General features: G+C 40.2%; 1 protein-coding gene across 2 annotated transcripts in view; it reads left to right on the forward strand.

Annotated features, from left to right (window-relative positions):
* The first annotated feature begins 1,061 nt into the window (after positions 1-1,061).
* Positions 1,062-15,256, forward strand: part of LOC126248099 (AP-3 complex subunit mu-1) — a 153,343-nt gene continuing 139,148 nt past the window's right edge. The window contains exons 1-3 of one of the 2 annotated variants that reach the window (XM_049948770.1): positions 1,097-1,230; positions 2,861-2,950; positions 10,894-11,078. In XM_049948770.1, the coding sequence (XP_049804727.1) occupies positions 10,904-11,078 (175 nt within the window). In that variant the 5' untranslated portion in view covers positions 1,097-1,230; positions 2,861-2,950; positions 10,894-10,903. Of the gene's footprint in view, positions 1,231-2,860; positions 2,951-10,893; positions 11,079-15,256 lie in introns of both variants that reach the window. The other variant, XM_049948769.1, reaches the window with a different exon arrangement.

Consider the following 15,256-nt stretch of genomic DNA (forward strand, 5'->3'; position numbering starts at 1 on the left):
TCGTTTATCGTTCTGTAGGCCTACTGTGTTTGTCATTGTCGCCTGTTGCCACAAGTACGACCTTCATCTTTGTATTATTCTAAGTGTGACAAGCAACTGCCAAATAGTGGGAGAAATATGCTGAAAACATTATAATGAGCTGATTACATTACATTTCACGAAAAACCAAATATTTGAATAATTTTCAAACAATCTGTCTGTAGGCACTTTCCTTGTCCCATAATAGTTTCTCTCGAAGTCTAGCGATCTGCACATTCTGACACATCACACGCTTTTGTAAGACACGAACAGCTGCACTTAATCTACCCAGTTCATCGTCAAAGTAGGTCTGTGTTGACTATTCTCACGAATCTGGCACTAATACATGGAGAGTTGAACTGGCTGCTTCTGTGTCATAGGACTGTTTTACAGCTTTAGATTGACTGTCAAATCTTTGTGGCAGTTTCCTCTTCATCGTCAGTTGAGGTGGCTTATTTGGAATGTCAAACAGTGTGGGTACTGCATTCCACGCGAGTTTGTTATTGTCTGCGTTCATGAACTGGTTTTGTTCGAAATGTAGCGAACCAAACCTAGTATTATTATACAGGTAAACCGGGTCTTTCTTCATAAGGTCTTCTCGTCTGCTATTAACTAGCCTTTTTTTTGCTCCTAAAACGAAACATTCATCATTTATACACATACATTTGCAAGTGAATCCTGACGATACAGTTTAGTAACATGATGGTATATACCTCTCAGGATCCTTAGAAAACCTAAAAAAAGACAGCTGCGGTGTCTTCTACCTATTGCTGCTGCAATTTATTGCGCTACAAACGCTCCCGATGGTAAAAACCATTGTATAAATCAAAATAAACAATCACTATTCGCTTTCACGATCGCGCCGAACTCACAGTTCAACCTACCGGCCGCTTGGAGCGCTGCTGGCGCTGAAGGCAACAAAATCGAGGCGAAGCGTCGCGACTGTTATCTTAGACTGTGTGTCATATCATGGCTCTGGCACTTATTTTTACAAGCTCTTTGCACTATCGCTGACCATTTGTTGATTAACGATGAGGAATATCTTTACACGTGCGTGTATGAAGTTCCGAAAGAGGCGCTTGTTTTGTCAGATGTGTGTGAGTGAGAAAGTTGTGATTGAACGGAGAAACCTTTTATTTATTGTTGAACGTTCATATTTCTATAAAAAATCAACATTATGATTCACAGTTTGTTTATAATAAATTCTTCCGGGTAAGTTATCAGAATACGAAGCAGCTTGGATGATGTAGTTGTTACCTATTAATGTGTCAGTATACATATTTATTTAGAGATAAAAATGTGTTGCCGATATTTCACAGTGTTTTAAAATGCTGGTGCGGTGCACGGCTATTGAAGCAGTGCCACAGTATTATTACTTTCTGGATGAGTTACACTGAACTTGATAACTGAGAATTTGTGTCAAAAATTACTAAAACTGTATGAGACCAAGAGACTCAAGCGATCATTAGTGGCTGTCAAACACTGATGGAGAGATGGTGCACAAAGAGGTGTCAGTTATACGGCTGAGGCATAGATCTGTCATTTTGTGTACAAGCTGCTGACACAATATAGAGTTATGTGGAACTGACGCGACACAAAATACCGATATGCCTTCGTACTTCATTGACAGAGACCTACGGTTATCGAAAAATATTGAGTGGCGTTTGTAAATGCGTGAAGACGTGAGAAAAATATTTAACGCTATGTGTGTATGCATGTGTTTAATAATATATAGGTGCAAATCTCCTGCGAATGGGTGTAGTAGAAGCAAGCAACGCAGTAGGTGTGATGTGATGACGTGCCAGATGTTGTTCAGTGGACTTACATCAGTATTCATATTGTTACATTGAGGACCATTCAATTTATACATCCATATATACAATCACTTATCCTGGTCTGAAAGTTATTTTTCATCATCTTTGCGTTCGTAAGGAAAACAATGAAATTTTAGGACTGTTGGTGAACAGCTTCGAGGACCCAACAAGTTTCGTCATTTGTGCACTGTAATAACTAACACAAATTCACATTATTTCTTTGGGGGGGGGGGGGGGGGGAGTTGAGGATGTAGTAATGTGTGTACCAGAGCAAAAATTTAAATTAAACAAATTTGCATTGTTTTTTAAATGAATTTGTAGTGTAAGTTATGTTTATCAGATTTATGTAGCACTGTGTGTTCTTGTTGCTTTATACAGCGTCAGCCATTAGTCATCTAGTGCCGAGTTTGACGTACCATGCATTCTGTACACACCTATTTTGCTCCTCCGTTGTTTTGCCAGCTTGTACTTATATGTTGGCATCCAACAAAGAACTTCATTTGTCAGCTGAATTTAATGATATTAGGTGTCTGCTTCATCATATGATTCAGTGATGTGACATGTGATGTCATACATGTGCAAACAGAAAGAGACGAGAACAGATACTATTTCTTTTGACTGATCAGTTTTGCAGCCTGCTGCCTAGGTTAGGTTTTATGGTGACAGTTTGGTATCCAAGTGGTATTGAACATTCCAGCGAATCCTAGTGTTCTACTTACTGTCAATTTACCCTGCTCCATTTCACTCACTCTGATCTTGGTTTGCATGTGTCTCCTAGTAGTTCCAAATATCGGCATCACTAGAGGCCTTTCTGTTTCTGGATGATTTTGACATCTGTCACTGTCATATAGCTATGTCAAAATTGATAACACACTAAACTTTCTGTTTGAGAATCTTAATTTAAAAACTCTGTTTAGTGTACCAGACATTCCAAGGTATTTTTACTCTTGTGTTTATTTCTTTCTTTTGCTGTACCTCTCATTGTGTTCCCTGTACATTATTTCAATCTTATTGTTGTTGGTTTTCAGGCTTACTTTCACACTTGCTCTGTTAAGTTCTTCCATTTCCTGTTTACTATCTGCATCGGAAGGAGACACTAAAATATCAGCAAAATAAAGGTGATTCAGATATGTTTCATTAACTGTAATCCATCTTCATTTAACCAATATAAGAATCTGAAAACTTTCTCTAGTGTACAAGAAAATAGTTTTGGTGAAATGGCAGCTTGTTACCTAACTCTTTTTGATTCTAAATTTCCCACTATTCTGATGAGGTGTATAAGTTGATTTAATGACTTGTTTCACAAGGAAAATAAGTGAAGATTTGTTGAAACTGGGAAAAGCTTGTTTGGACTAAGAATACCAGAAAAAGTGGTATCCTAATTCATACATGTTGCTTCGTTTTATACTTTTGTTCACTTGTAAGTGGTCAGTAGCCTCTAAAGCCAGCTCATTCCTTTATGCGATTAAAATTTGATGCGTTTTTTCATGTATTTCAGTATGGTTTTAGTGAATATCTTGTACATAACAGAGACATCTCTGCGGTGTATAGTTTCTTAGGTTGGTGTGTGGGGATAGCGTCCCACTCCTATCAGTATCTTGCATATGGTGACGGTTTGATTTGTACCGTAGCCCAGAAACTAGGTTACATTCAGTGATGTCAGTGTGTGAGGTGGCAAAGCCAATTGATGTGGTTACCAAATGAAGATTGTAGTAACAAATCTATGTGTAACCTAGCCTGAGGTCAGTCTCGAGTGTTTAACAGACCTTTCATTTTATTGGCTAACAATGCAAGTAAATTCATGGTCCTTCAAGTTGTAACTTTGCCACTTTCCAAATGATTCATGGCTTTGAGTGTAGTGATGGCCTAATGAGGCCTGTAATTCAGTGTGTGGAAGATGTAGTTCGGGCTGGAGGAAGCTTTGGGGGTGTCTTTGTACCATAACTTGGGTCTACACATACAGGTTACTGTGAACATGAACTGCAGTGACTAAAAGTTCATGTATAGTGTCGGTAATTTTCCCATTGTCTGTTGCTGTTCGTAACGATTCACGCAATGAATCATGAATTAGATATAGGTAGCCAGTGAGGTCCTCATTCGTGATGTTCTTGGATTCATAAATTTTTTCTAGGTAGGCTAGTTATAATTTAACCACATCTCTGGAATTTTTAGCACAATGGGAAATAAGATACAAATAGGTATTTGCAAAGAAGAATGTATGTCACATGAATTGATTGTGGCAATCATGTTGAGATTAGTTAACTTTGCCAACCTAGGTCTCAAGCTGTGCTACAGGTAAGTCTGCTGGCATGGGTAGTTTTCTTCATATTCAGTGGCTTTTTCAGCTCATAACCAGATTGTCACATTCCAACCTAACTTAGGGCTCAGACTTGGGCGTAGGTCAGCCTGTCAGAACATTTTTTCCCCCCAGTCACCAAAGAAATACAGAAATCACTAAGCAACCTTAAAATTTATAATAATCAGATCACTAAAAGTTATTCTGGTGCTCTCCACATTGAAAACAGATGTAATCAATTCAGATCTTCTGTCGAAGTAAGATGCTAGATTCAGCAATTGTCATTGGCTACCATATACTACCACCAGATTGGCCGCAACTGACATCAACAAATCAGCACTATAGCCACCATGATATTTATTTGAACATTCCTAGTGGCAAAGTGTTGCCCTTTCTTCTACATCTTATAGTGAATACTGGTATGATGTCTTGCTCCTGTCTTCCCAAATAACAGCTGCCCCATTCATTCTGCTGCAGGCATATGTTCCTGGTTTTACAGAACAGTCGCACACCTTATTGCACCTCAAATGACCAAATAACACAGTCTACATCTCGTGGAAAATGTATGCGACTATTTGTAACAGTAGGCGAACTGTAGAAGTCAACATACCTGCAGTTCGGTAACTTTTTGTGATTTAATTGTCAATTTGTGACTTCAGCTGGATATTGCATACCTAAATAAAGTTGTGGACTCTCTTCATCACTGAGTTGAGACCATTACCAAGGGTGGGGGTGGTGTTATCTGGTATTAAGGTGATATAACTAGGCCTAATTGTTTTTGTCTGGTGTGCTTACGTCACCTATAAAAATTGCAAGCATCTGTGGTATGTAACTCTTTGCTACTTCTTGAGTCTTGGCAGTCTCCTTTCTGTTTGTTCATACAGTGCAGGCATTCATGGCTGATGTGTACAGCTTTAGTGATTCTTCTTCATGGCCTCAGTAGGTGCCTTCAAGAGGAGGAGGTTAAAGTGCCAAATTGTAGTTGTGGTGACAGACTGGTCTGTAGCACAGCCTGGTGTTTAGCTTAGGTTGGGAAGAGACAATTTGGTTGAGAGTTGGCGAAGCTGACGAATGTGAGAATAGAAAATCAGCTTGTGGTAACAAACTTATTGAGCCTAATGTTTACACCTGTGCCATACTGGAAAATGTTGGGGGGGGGGGGGGTTGCGATATGTAACTTTTACCCAGGAGGAGATGAAATGTTAGGCATACCAACATGCATTTGACAGTAGCGTAATGCCCACAAAGCCAGAATAGTGGGTTTAGAGGATATATGATGATGTGCTGTTATTTCAGCTATTCCAAAATAGTCAAATTTACACAGAACATGGCAGTATGATCCCATCTATCAGTATGACACTGCCTCCTCTGTTGACTGGATGCGTGCATGTACTTGGTTTTAGTAGGCTGTCATAAAGCTGTTGTATCCTCTCGTGAGGCAAGCTGACTCGCAACTGTTGTCACTGGTCCCTGATATCCTGAATACTGCCACTAGCATGGAGCTGATGCCAGAGCAGGTCCCACACATTATTCATTGTTGACATAACTGGGAATGTTGCTGCCCACAGGAGTACCTCAACATCATGGAGACAGTTCACAGAAACATGTACCATGTTTGGACGAGTACTGTCCTATTGAACAATGATGCTATGATACTGTCTCATGAAAACTAGCTTAGAAGGATGCAGGATGCATTTGGTATATTGTCAAGAGTTCACTCAATCATTTAATATTTCCCACCACTCAAAACACAGCCATATGTGTTGTGATGTTAACGGCTGCTGCTAGTCTCCAGCCAATGGTGCGGGACGACATATAATGTTACAGTGGTCCGTTACTTGTTCTTCGATGGCAGATACAGATGTGAAGGGATTATAAAATGCTTGGTGCACAATATGGTGATCTACCCTTGTGGTGGTCAGATGTGGTTGATCGGAATGTGGAGGACGAGTATGCATGGCCTCATGTTTCCATGTGGTCTACCATCAGATCCCTGTCACATCTGAATGCCCCACAAAACTGGATATTGCCAGGTTTGATCAGCAAACCAAATGTAGACCCACAGTGAGGCCCCTTTCAAACTGTCGGATGCTGATAACGTCATCTCAAATGAGTATGTGGGATCTCCTTTTTCTTCAGTGATTGCTCAGCATGTGACATTGTTCAAACCCATTATATACCCCAGTGGGCCTTGTAAAAATACTAAACATGGACAACATTAATGCACCCTGATGGCTATTCTACCTGTGAGAGAGAATAATAACTCTCCATTATTTAAATACCTGCTGGTGCTTTTTTAATCACATTTTTCTTTGTGTGTGTGTGTGTGTGTGTGTGTGTGTGTGTGTGTGTGTGTGTGTGTGTGTTACGTTGACATCCAACCATGTCTTCTTTTGTCATGTGGTGTACATTCCAAAAACTGATATGACCGAGCGAGGTGGCGCAGTGGTTAGCACACTGGACTCGCATTCGGGAGGATGACGGTTCAATCCCGTCTCCGGCCATCCTGATTTAGGTTTTCCGTGATTTCCCTAAATCGTTTCAGGCAAATGCCGGGATGGTTCCTTTGAAAGGGCACAACCGATTTCCTTCCCAATCCTTCCCTAACCCGAGGTTGCGCTCCGTCTCTAATGACCTCGTTGTCGACGGGACGTTAAACACTAACTACCACCACCACCACCACCACCACCACCACCACCAAAAGCTGATATGGTAACAAAATAGATGCTGTCAGTGTTCTATCACTGTTTCTGCATGTATAGCATCACAAATCAAAACTGATATCTGGTGGATTAAGACACCCCCTTGAGTGGCTTTCTTCAACTCAGCTGCCCTTACTTACGGAAAGTCATTATTTTCATTATTGGATAATATCTGTTTTTAATTCACTGATTACCTATGCAAACATGTTAAGAAATGTATTTTGAACAAACGTTGGATGTCATTGTGAAATCCTCACAGTATTTCATTGATGCAACTGACTGATGTTGGATAGTGGAGCTAAACTTCTTACTGTTGTTATTTATAGATCCCCAGACTCCGATTTCACAACATTTTTGCTAAAGCTAGAGGAGGTTCTTGGTTCACTTTATAAGAAATACAAAAAGTTAGTTATATGTGGTGACTTCAATATTAATTGTATAAGTGATTGTGCAAGGAAAAGGATGCTGGTAGACCTCCTTAATTCATATAATCTTATGCAAACCGTATTTTTTCCAACGAGAGTGCAAGGGAACAGTAGAACAACCATAGACAATATTTTTGTTCATTCGTCATTATTAGAAGGGCATTCTGTTAGCAGAAAGGTGAATGGCCTTTCAGATCATGATGCACAAATTTTAAGTCTAAAAGATTTTTGTGCTGCAACACATGTTAAATATAGTTACCAACTTTTTAGGAAAGCTGATCCAGTTGCTGTACAGACTTTTGTAAACCTTATCAAGGAACAAGAGTGGCAAGATGTTTATAGTGCTGATACAGTAGACGATAAATATAATGCTTTCCTCAAGACTTTTCTCGTGCTCTTTGAAAGTTGCTTTCCGTTAGAACGTTCAAAACAGGGTACTAGCACAAACAGGCAGCCTGGGTGGCTGACTAATGGGATAAGAATATCTTGTAGAACAAAGTGGCAATTATATCAAAACGTTAGAAACAGTCAAAATCTAAATGCAGCAGCCCATTACAAACAGTATTGTAAGGTGCTTAAAAAAGTTACTAGGAAGGCAAAAAGTATGTGGTATGCCGATAGAATAGCTAAGTCTCAGGATAAAATTAAAACCATATGGTCAGTCGTAAAGGAAGTGGCTGGTCTGCAGAGACAGGTCGAGAATATAGAATCAGTGCGTAGTGGGGATGTGCGTGTTACTGATAAGTCGCATATATGTACAGTACTTAATAATCACTTTCTGAATATAGCAGGTGAACTAAATAGAAACCTAGTCCCAACAGGGAATCATATAGCGCTCTTAGAAAAAAGTGTTCCGAGACTGTTACCTGAAATGCTCCTCCATGATACTGACACGAGGGAGATTGAGTTAATAATTAAATCACTAAAGACCAAGAACTCTCATGGATATGACGGGGTATCTAGCAGAATACTGAAGTATTGTTCCACGTATGTTAGCTCAGTACTTAGCCATATCTGTAACTTTTCCTTTAGGAGTGGTCGGTTTCCTGACCGATTAAAGTACTCGGTAGTGAAGCCACTTTATAAAAAGGGAGACAGGGATAATGTTGACAATTATAGACCTATTTCTATGCCACCGGTGTTTGCTAAAGTTATCGAGAGGGTTGTATATACAAGGTTACTGCAGCATTTAAATTCACATAATTTGCTGTCAAATGTACAGTTTGGTTTTAGAAATGGCTTAACAACTGAAAATGCTATAGTCTCTTTTCTCTGTGAGGTTTTGGACGGATTAAATAAAAGGTTGCGAACGTTAGGTGTTTTCTTTGATTTAATGAAGGCTTTTGACTGTGTTGACCACAAAATATTACTGCAGAAGTTAGAACATTATGGAGTAAGGGGAGTAGCTTACAATTGGTTCGCCTCCTACTTTAAGAACAGAAAGCAGAAGGTAATCCTCCGCAATATTGAGAGTGGTAATGATGTTCAGTCCCAATGGGGCACTGTTAAATGGGGCGTTCCCCAGGGGTCGGTGCTGGGGCCACTGCTGTTTCTTGTTTATATAAATGATATGCCTTCTAGTATTACAGGTGATTCAAAAATATTTCTGTTTGCTGATGACACCACCTTGGTAGTGAAGGATCTTGTGTGTAATATTGAAACATTATCAAATAATGTAGTTCATGATATAAGTTCGTGGCTTGTGGAAAATAATTTGATGCTAAATCACAGTAAGACTCAGTTTTTACAGTTTCTAACTCACAATTCAACAAGAACTGACATTTTAATCAGACAGAATGGGCATGTTATAAGCGAGACGGAACAGTTCAACTTCCTAGGCGTACGGATAGATAGTAAGCTGTTGTGGAAAGCCCATGTTCAGGATCTTGTTCAGAAACTAAATGCCGCTTTATTTACCATTAGAACAGTATCTGAAATAAGTGACATTTCAACACGAAAAGTAGTATACTTCACATATTTTCATACGCTTATGTCATATGGTATTATTTTTTGGGGTAATTCTTCTGATTCAAAAAGGGTATTTTTGGCTCAAAAACGGGCTGTTCGAGCTATGTATGGTGTAAGTTCGAAAACCTCTTGTCGACCCCTATTCAATAGTCTGGGAATTTTGACATTGCCCTCACAGTATGTATTTTCTTTAATGTCGTTTGTTGTTAGCAATATTAGCTTATTCTCAAGAGTTAGCAGCTTTCACTCAGTTAATACTAGGCAGAAATCAAATCTGCATGTGGAATGCACTTCCTTGACTCTTGTGCAGAAAGGAGTGCAGTATTCTGCTGCATCCATTTTCAATAAGCTACCACAAGAACTCAAAAATCTTAGCAGTAGCCCAAACACTTTTAAGTCCAAACTGAAGAGTTTCCTCATGGCTCACTCCTTCTATTCTGTCGAGGAGCTCCTGGAAGAGCTAAAAAATTAAGCAAATTCCAGTGTTACATTCTTGATTTTCTTTATTTAAACTAACGACTTGTCGCCTGAATATGTTTCTTATATTTCATTTTATCTGTTTCTACAATCGTGTTATAATTTCATGTATTGACTCGTTCCATGACCATGGAGACTTCTCCTAAATGTGGTCCCACGGAACAATAAATAAATAAATAAAGTTAAACAAGTGGTCACAATTTGCAACTGGACAAATCACGTCTCATTTATTCACTTAACCTGGCCAGGTGGGGACCTCAAATCATTCTTTTGTTTCTTTAAAGTCAGTACCGCCATTAGACTTTTTCCAATTACATGATCGTGATTTTGGCTTTAAGTTGCCATTATCAAGTGTTTTAATGGCAACTTAAAGCCGAAATCATGATCGTGTAAATGTAACACTGCAAATAAAAAAAGTCTAATGGTGGTACTGACTTTAAAAGAAATATATTATGACTGTGGCCCCACATTATGAGGGAAAAAAAAAAAAAATTTCTCTTGTGTTGGACTGATTGTGTCGTATATGTTTTTACGAGAAGATTAAAGACAGTAGGTGAAAGTACGTCAATAGTCTAAGATAACTACCTTTTATTGTAAATTTTAAGCAGAATATTGGGATTCCAGGTATTCTTACGTTGGTTGGATATTAGTTCTTACTTCAGCATCAACTAGGTGCCAAATGTGAAATAATAAATATGATATATTGAGGTACTGTATATATTGGCAAGAAATTTGTCAGATAAACGTGGAGCAGTAACTGAGAAAGCAAAGAAAAAAAGGTGCTGCATCTCTCTTCTGATGATTTTTCTTTTTAAGAGTTTCTTTTGAAATTAAATTGATATTTTGTTTTCATGTACGTTTGCCAGCTTTTGTAATCATTTAAGTGCTATGAATACAATCAATGCATGTCTTTTTGTAATCTGTTATTGGAAGAAACATTTCGAGCAACTTTAATTGTAATTGCAGTATTCCTATATTTGTGTATAGCAATATTTTTATAATTTTTATTGTTCTTTCATGTTATTAAATACAGTTTTGTTTTTCGACCATTAAGTGTTTCTGTATAGTGCAGTCTCCACATAAAAAATGCAGTAATAAAAATATAACATTTAATGTTTGTTAACTTACCTAAATTAAAATAATAATTTTGTGCATTGTTACTTGGAGGATCAGAATTCATTTTCTTTCTACAGGGATGTCTTTATGGAGAAACATTGGAAAAGTGTGATCCTTCGCTCTGTGTGTGATTATTTTTTTGATCAGCAACGTAAAATCAGCTCTCCAGAAGATATGCCACCCGTAATAGCAACACCACATCATTACCTCATCAGCATCAATCGTTGTTCTATGTTTTTTGTAGCCGTTTGTATGACTGAAGGTAAAATGCAACTACCTTTCATTTAAAGAATTCTGTAGCTTTATCACATAAAAATTTCTTCCATAGTAGGCTTGTTTCAGCTTGTCTTAAGTTGTTAATTTATTATTATTATTATTATTATTATTATTATTATTATTATTAGTAGTAGTACTTTTGTCATAATCACCACTATCAACATGTGTATTGTTGCTGCATTTGTTACTACTGCTACTACTGTTGTGAAAGTGAGTAGGGTATAAATTTAGGCCTCGCTCGCACCACAACTGTTTTGTTTTATTTCCCTTAACTGCTCAAGGCAAATGTTGGTATGGTCACTCTCAAAAAGATAATAGCTATTTTCTTCCAAGCAATGTTGCACATTACAATGGAATGTTGTTTATACAAGAGAATAAATATCTGGACCTGATAGCCTGGATTTCAAGAATGGTACCAACCTCTATCAAAAAGAACCTCAACCTCAGGCTTAGCTGTTTGTTAGTGGCAAAATGTTATGGTGATTCTGGGGTACCTGCTGGGCCCAATTGTATCAGGTTCATGATGACCTGTGAGCTTCTATCACAGTAAACTTTAAAATAGCCCCAGATCTTAATCCAGTGGCAACAGAGACCTGTTTTAAAACTCATTAAAGAAAAAGTGTCGCAGGATGTTTATGGTGCCAATAATGTTCACAATAAATATGATTTTATCAACATATTTGTTGTGTTCTTTGAAAGGTACTGTTAGAATATTTAAAACGGGGTACTAGTGCTAACAGGCAACCTGTTGTTGACTAAACGAGTAAGGATATCAAGCTGAACCAGTTAAGTATTATATCAAAATTACATCCACATGGATACTCTGCAATCACACTTAACCATCTAGCAGTCCCCCCTGCAGGTCTGGGGGTTAGAATAGGCCCGAGGTATTCCTACCTGTCGTAAGAGGCGACTAAAAGGAGTCTCATGTTTTGGCCTTTATGTGTTTGTCCCCTGTAGGGTATGACCTCCATTTTTCAAAATTTTCCAAAGAGCGAGCCAGTTGGGGAAGGACGCCTTACATGGTGCATAGTGTCTGTCATGTGCTGAGTGGATGTGCACTTCCCCTCATTCTCCAGCTGTTGGGCAAGGTCACCCTCCTGGGTGCATTTTCCTCCATCCTCTGTGCAGTATCGCGTTCTGCACTGTCGATGATAGTGGACTTCTTAGCTCATTTGCACCTGATATTCAGCACAGTAGCCAGTCCGTTATGGTGGTGCCGCCATGTACCCTGCTGGTTGTAGCCCCCTAACCACACAGGGATCGCTCTGCTGATGCCTGCGCCGTTAACTCCCCACGTATGCCAAGGAGTAGATGCCCGTCACCCTGGGGCAGGACTCCTGGCAGTGGCCATCCAGCCAGGTGGCCTTTGCTGCGGCTGGGTGGCACCCGTGGGGAGGGCCCCTGGTCAGAGTGGGTGGCATCAGGTCGGATGACACGCCATGAAGCATAGTACGTCATCTCTTGCTGGTGGTCAAACACCAGCAGTCTCTAAGCGGTCAAGGTCTATCGTCAGTGCTAAGAAATACAACCCCAAATAGTTCGGTCCTCCCCCCCTCTCCCCCCTCCCCCCCACCCCCTCTTCTGGCCACACCATGGGAGGAATGCCAGGCTAAGTATGGCAGTGAAGCTTATTCAGCCTGGTAACTCATATGCACGAGAGTTGATGGGGAATCTTTCTTGTCAATGAAACCTCAGTTTTTTGTGGCACTTTTAGAGGACAAATTTGGGGAAGTGAAGGGCTTGTCCAAAATGTGGTCAGGGTCGGTCTTTTATCAAAACACCATCCTTTGCCCAGTCACGGGCACTGCTCGCCTGTGACAAGCTGGGGAGATTTCTGTTTCAATCACACCCCATAAGAGTTTAAATATGGTCCTTGGTATCATATTTCACAGGGACTTTCTTTTGCAGTCTGTCGATGAGCTGTGTGCCATTTTAGAGCGGCCAGGTGTCCATTTTGTCTGGCTCATCCACCAGGGTCCGAGTGATAATCAGGTTGCCACCATTTATGTTGGCGGCTGTTGAGCACATTCGTAGTTCTCCTGCCCATCCTCGCATTGGCAGCCCAGGTCAGGGCTTACAATTGCAGTTTGCTTCCGGTCACTTCTGTCTGCAGTGGAGTCTTTCCCATTACCACCTCTCCTCAAGGTCCATTCACGTACACCTCCATGGTGTACACCTATGCAGCAGATTCTATTTTACCTGTCGTTTGGCCCTAAGGACTTTGTTAACCCTGCGGCTCTCCGCTATCACTTCCTCTCAATTCTTGACATGTACAGGGGCCATGAATTGGTTTACACTGATGGCTCAATGGCTGGTGGTCATGTAGCCTTTGCATATGTTCATGGAGGACATATTGAACAGCACTCATCGCCAGATGACTGCAGTGTTTTCACTGCAGAGCTGGTGGCCATTTCTCGTGCTCTTGAGCACATCCACTCATGCCCTGGCAAGTCATTTCTCCTGTGTACTGACTCCTTGAGCAGCCTACAAACTATCGACCAGTGCTATTCTCGCCACCCATTGGTAGCATCCATTCAGGAGTTCATCTAGGCCCTGGAATGATCCTTTCATTCAGTGGTGTTTGTGTGGACCCCAGGACATGTCGGAATCCCAGGCAACAAACTTGCCGACAGGCTGGCCAAATAGACTCTGCGGAAACCACTTCTGGAGATGGGCATCTCCGAAACTGACCTGCTTTCTTAGGCTGCAGGGTTTTTCGGCTTTGGGAGATGGAATGGCATAACAGTATGCTCAACAAAATGTGTGTAATTAAGGAGAGACTACGAATGTGTGGAAGTCTTCCATGTGGTCTCCTCGTAGGGAATCAGTTGTCCTCTGCCAGCTCCACATTGGCCATACGTGGCTAATGCATAGTTACCTCCTTTGTCACAAGGACCCACCTAGGTGTCGCTGTTGGTCACAAATGACAGTCGTCCACCTCTTGCTGGACTGCCCACTTTTAGCCACTGTGCGGCAGACTTTTAACTCTCCCAGCATCCTACCTTTGGTGTTGGGTGACAATGTCTCAGCAGCAGCTTTAGTTTTAAGTTTTCTTCGTGAGGAAAGTTTTCATCATTTGATCTAAGTTTTAACACATGGCCTTTGTCCCTCTGTATCCTTCACCCTAGTGCTTTTAGGGCGGAGGTTTTAATGTGTTACACAGTGGCTGGCTTGTCCTTTTTATTCTCATGGTCAGCCAGCCATGGTGATCTGCTCTGTTGTTTTGATCTCTTCTACATGTTTATTGTGTCTCTCTGTGGGTTTCTTGTCCGATTTTGTCCATTTTAGTGTTTGTTGCCCTTCTGTCATTCTTGTAGTTTTCTCCTTTTTTCCAGTTGTGTTTTGTAGGTCTCGATTCTTTTACTCCCTCCCTTGTGGAGTTATTTTAATCGGAATGAGGGACCGATGACCTAGCAGTTTGGTCCCTCCCCCCCTCTTTTAAACCAACCAACCACCTGGCATAGGGTGCATTGAACCACCTTCACAATAATTCTCTATTCCAATCTCAAACAGTGCACAGAAAAAATGAACACCTATATCTTTCCCTGCAAGCTCTGATTTCCCTTATTTTGTTATGATGATCGTTTCTCGCTGTGTAGGTTGGCGTCAACGAAATATTTTTGTGCTCGGAGGAGAAAGTTGGTGATTGAAATTTCACAATGAATGAAAAATGCCTTTGTTTTAATTATGTCCACCCCAAATCCTCTATCATGTCAGTGACACTCTCTCCCCTATTTTGCAATAGTAAAAATTGCGCTTCTCTTCTTTGAACTTTCTCGATGAACTCTCATAATCATATCTGATAATGATCCCATTCCACACAGCAGTACTCCAAAAGAGGATGGAAAAGCATCGTGTAGGCACTCTCTTTAGTAGATCTGTTGCATTTTGTAAGTGTTCTGCCAAGAAAACGCAGTCTTTGGTTTGCCTTCCCCACAACATTTTTTGTGTGTTCCTTCGAATTTAAGTGGTTCATAAATATAATTCCTAGGTATTTAGTTGAATTTATGGCCGTTAGATTTGACTGATTTATCGTGTAATTAAACTTCAATGGAGTCCTTTTAGCACTCAGGTGGATGACCTCACACTTTCCATTATTTAGGGTTAATTGTCAATTTTCCCACCATTCAGATATCTCTTCTAAATCATTTTGCAATTTAT

The sequence above is a fragment of the Schistocerca nitens genome, chromosome 3 (genome assembly GCF_023898315.1).
Source record: "Schistocerca nitens isolate TAMUIC-IGC-003100 chromosome 3, iqSchNite1.1, whole genome shotgun sequence".
In the NCBI taxonomy this organism is placed as follows: Eukaryota; Metazoa; Arthropoda; class Insecta; order Orthoptera; family Acrididae; genus Schistocerca; species Schistocerca nitens.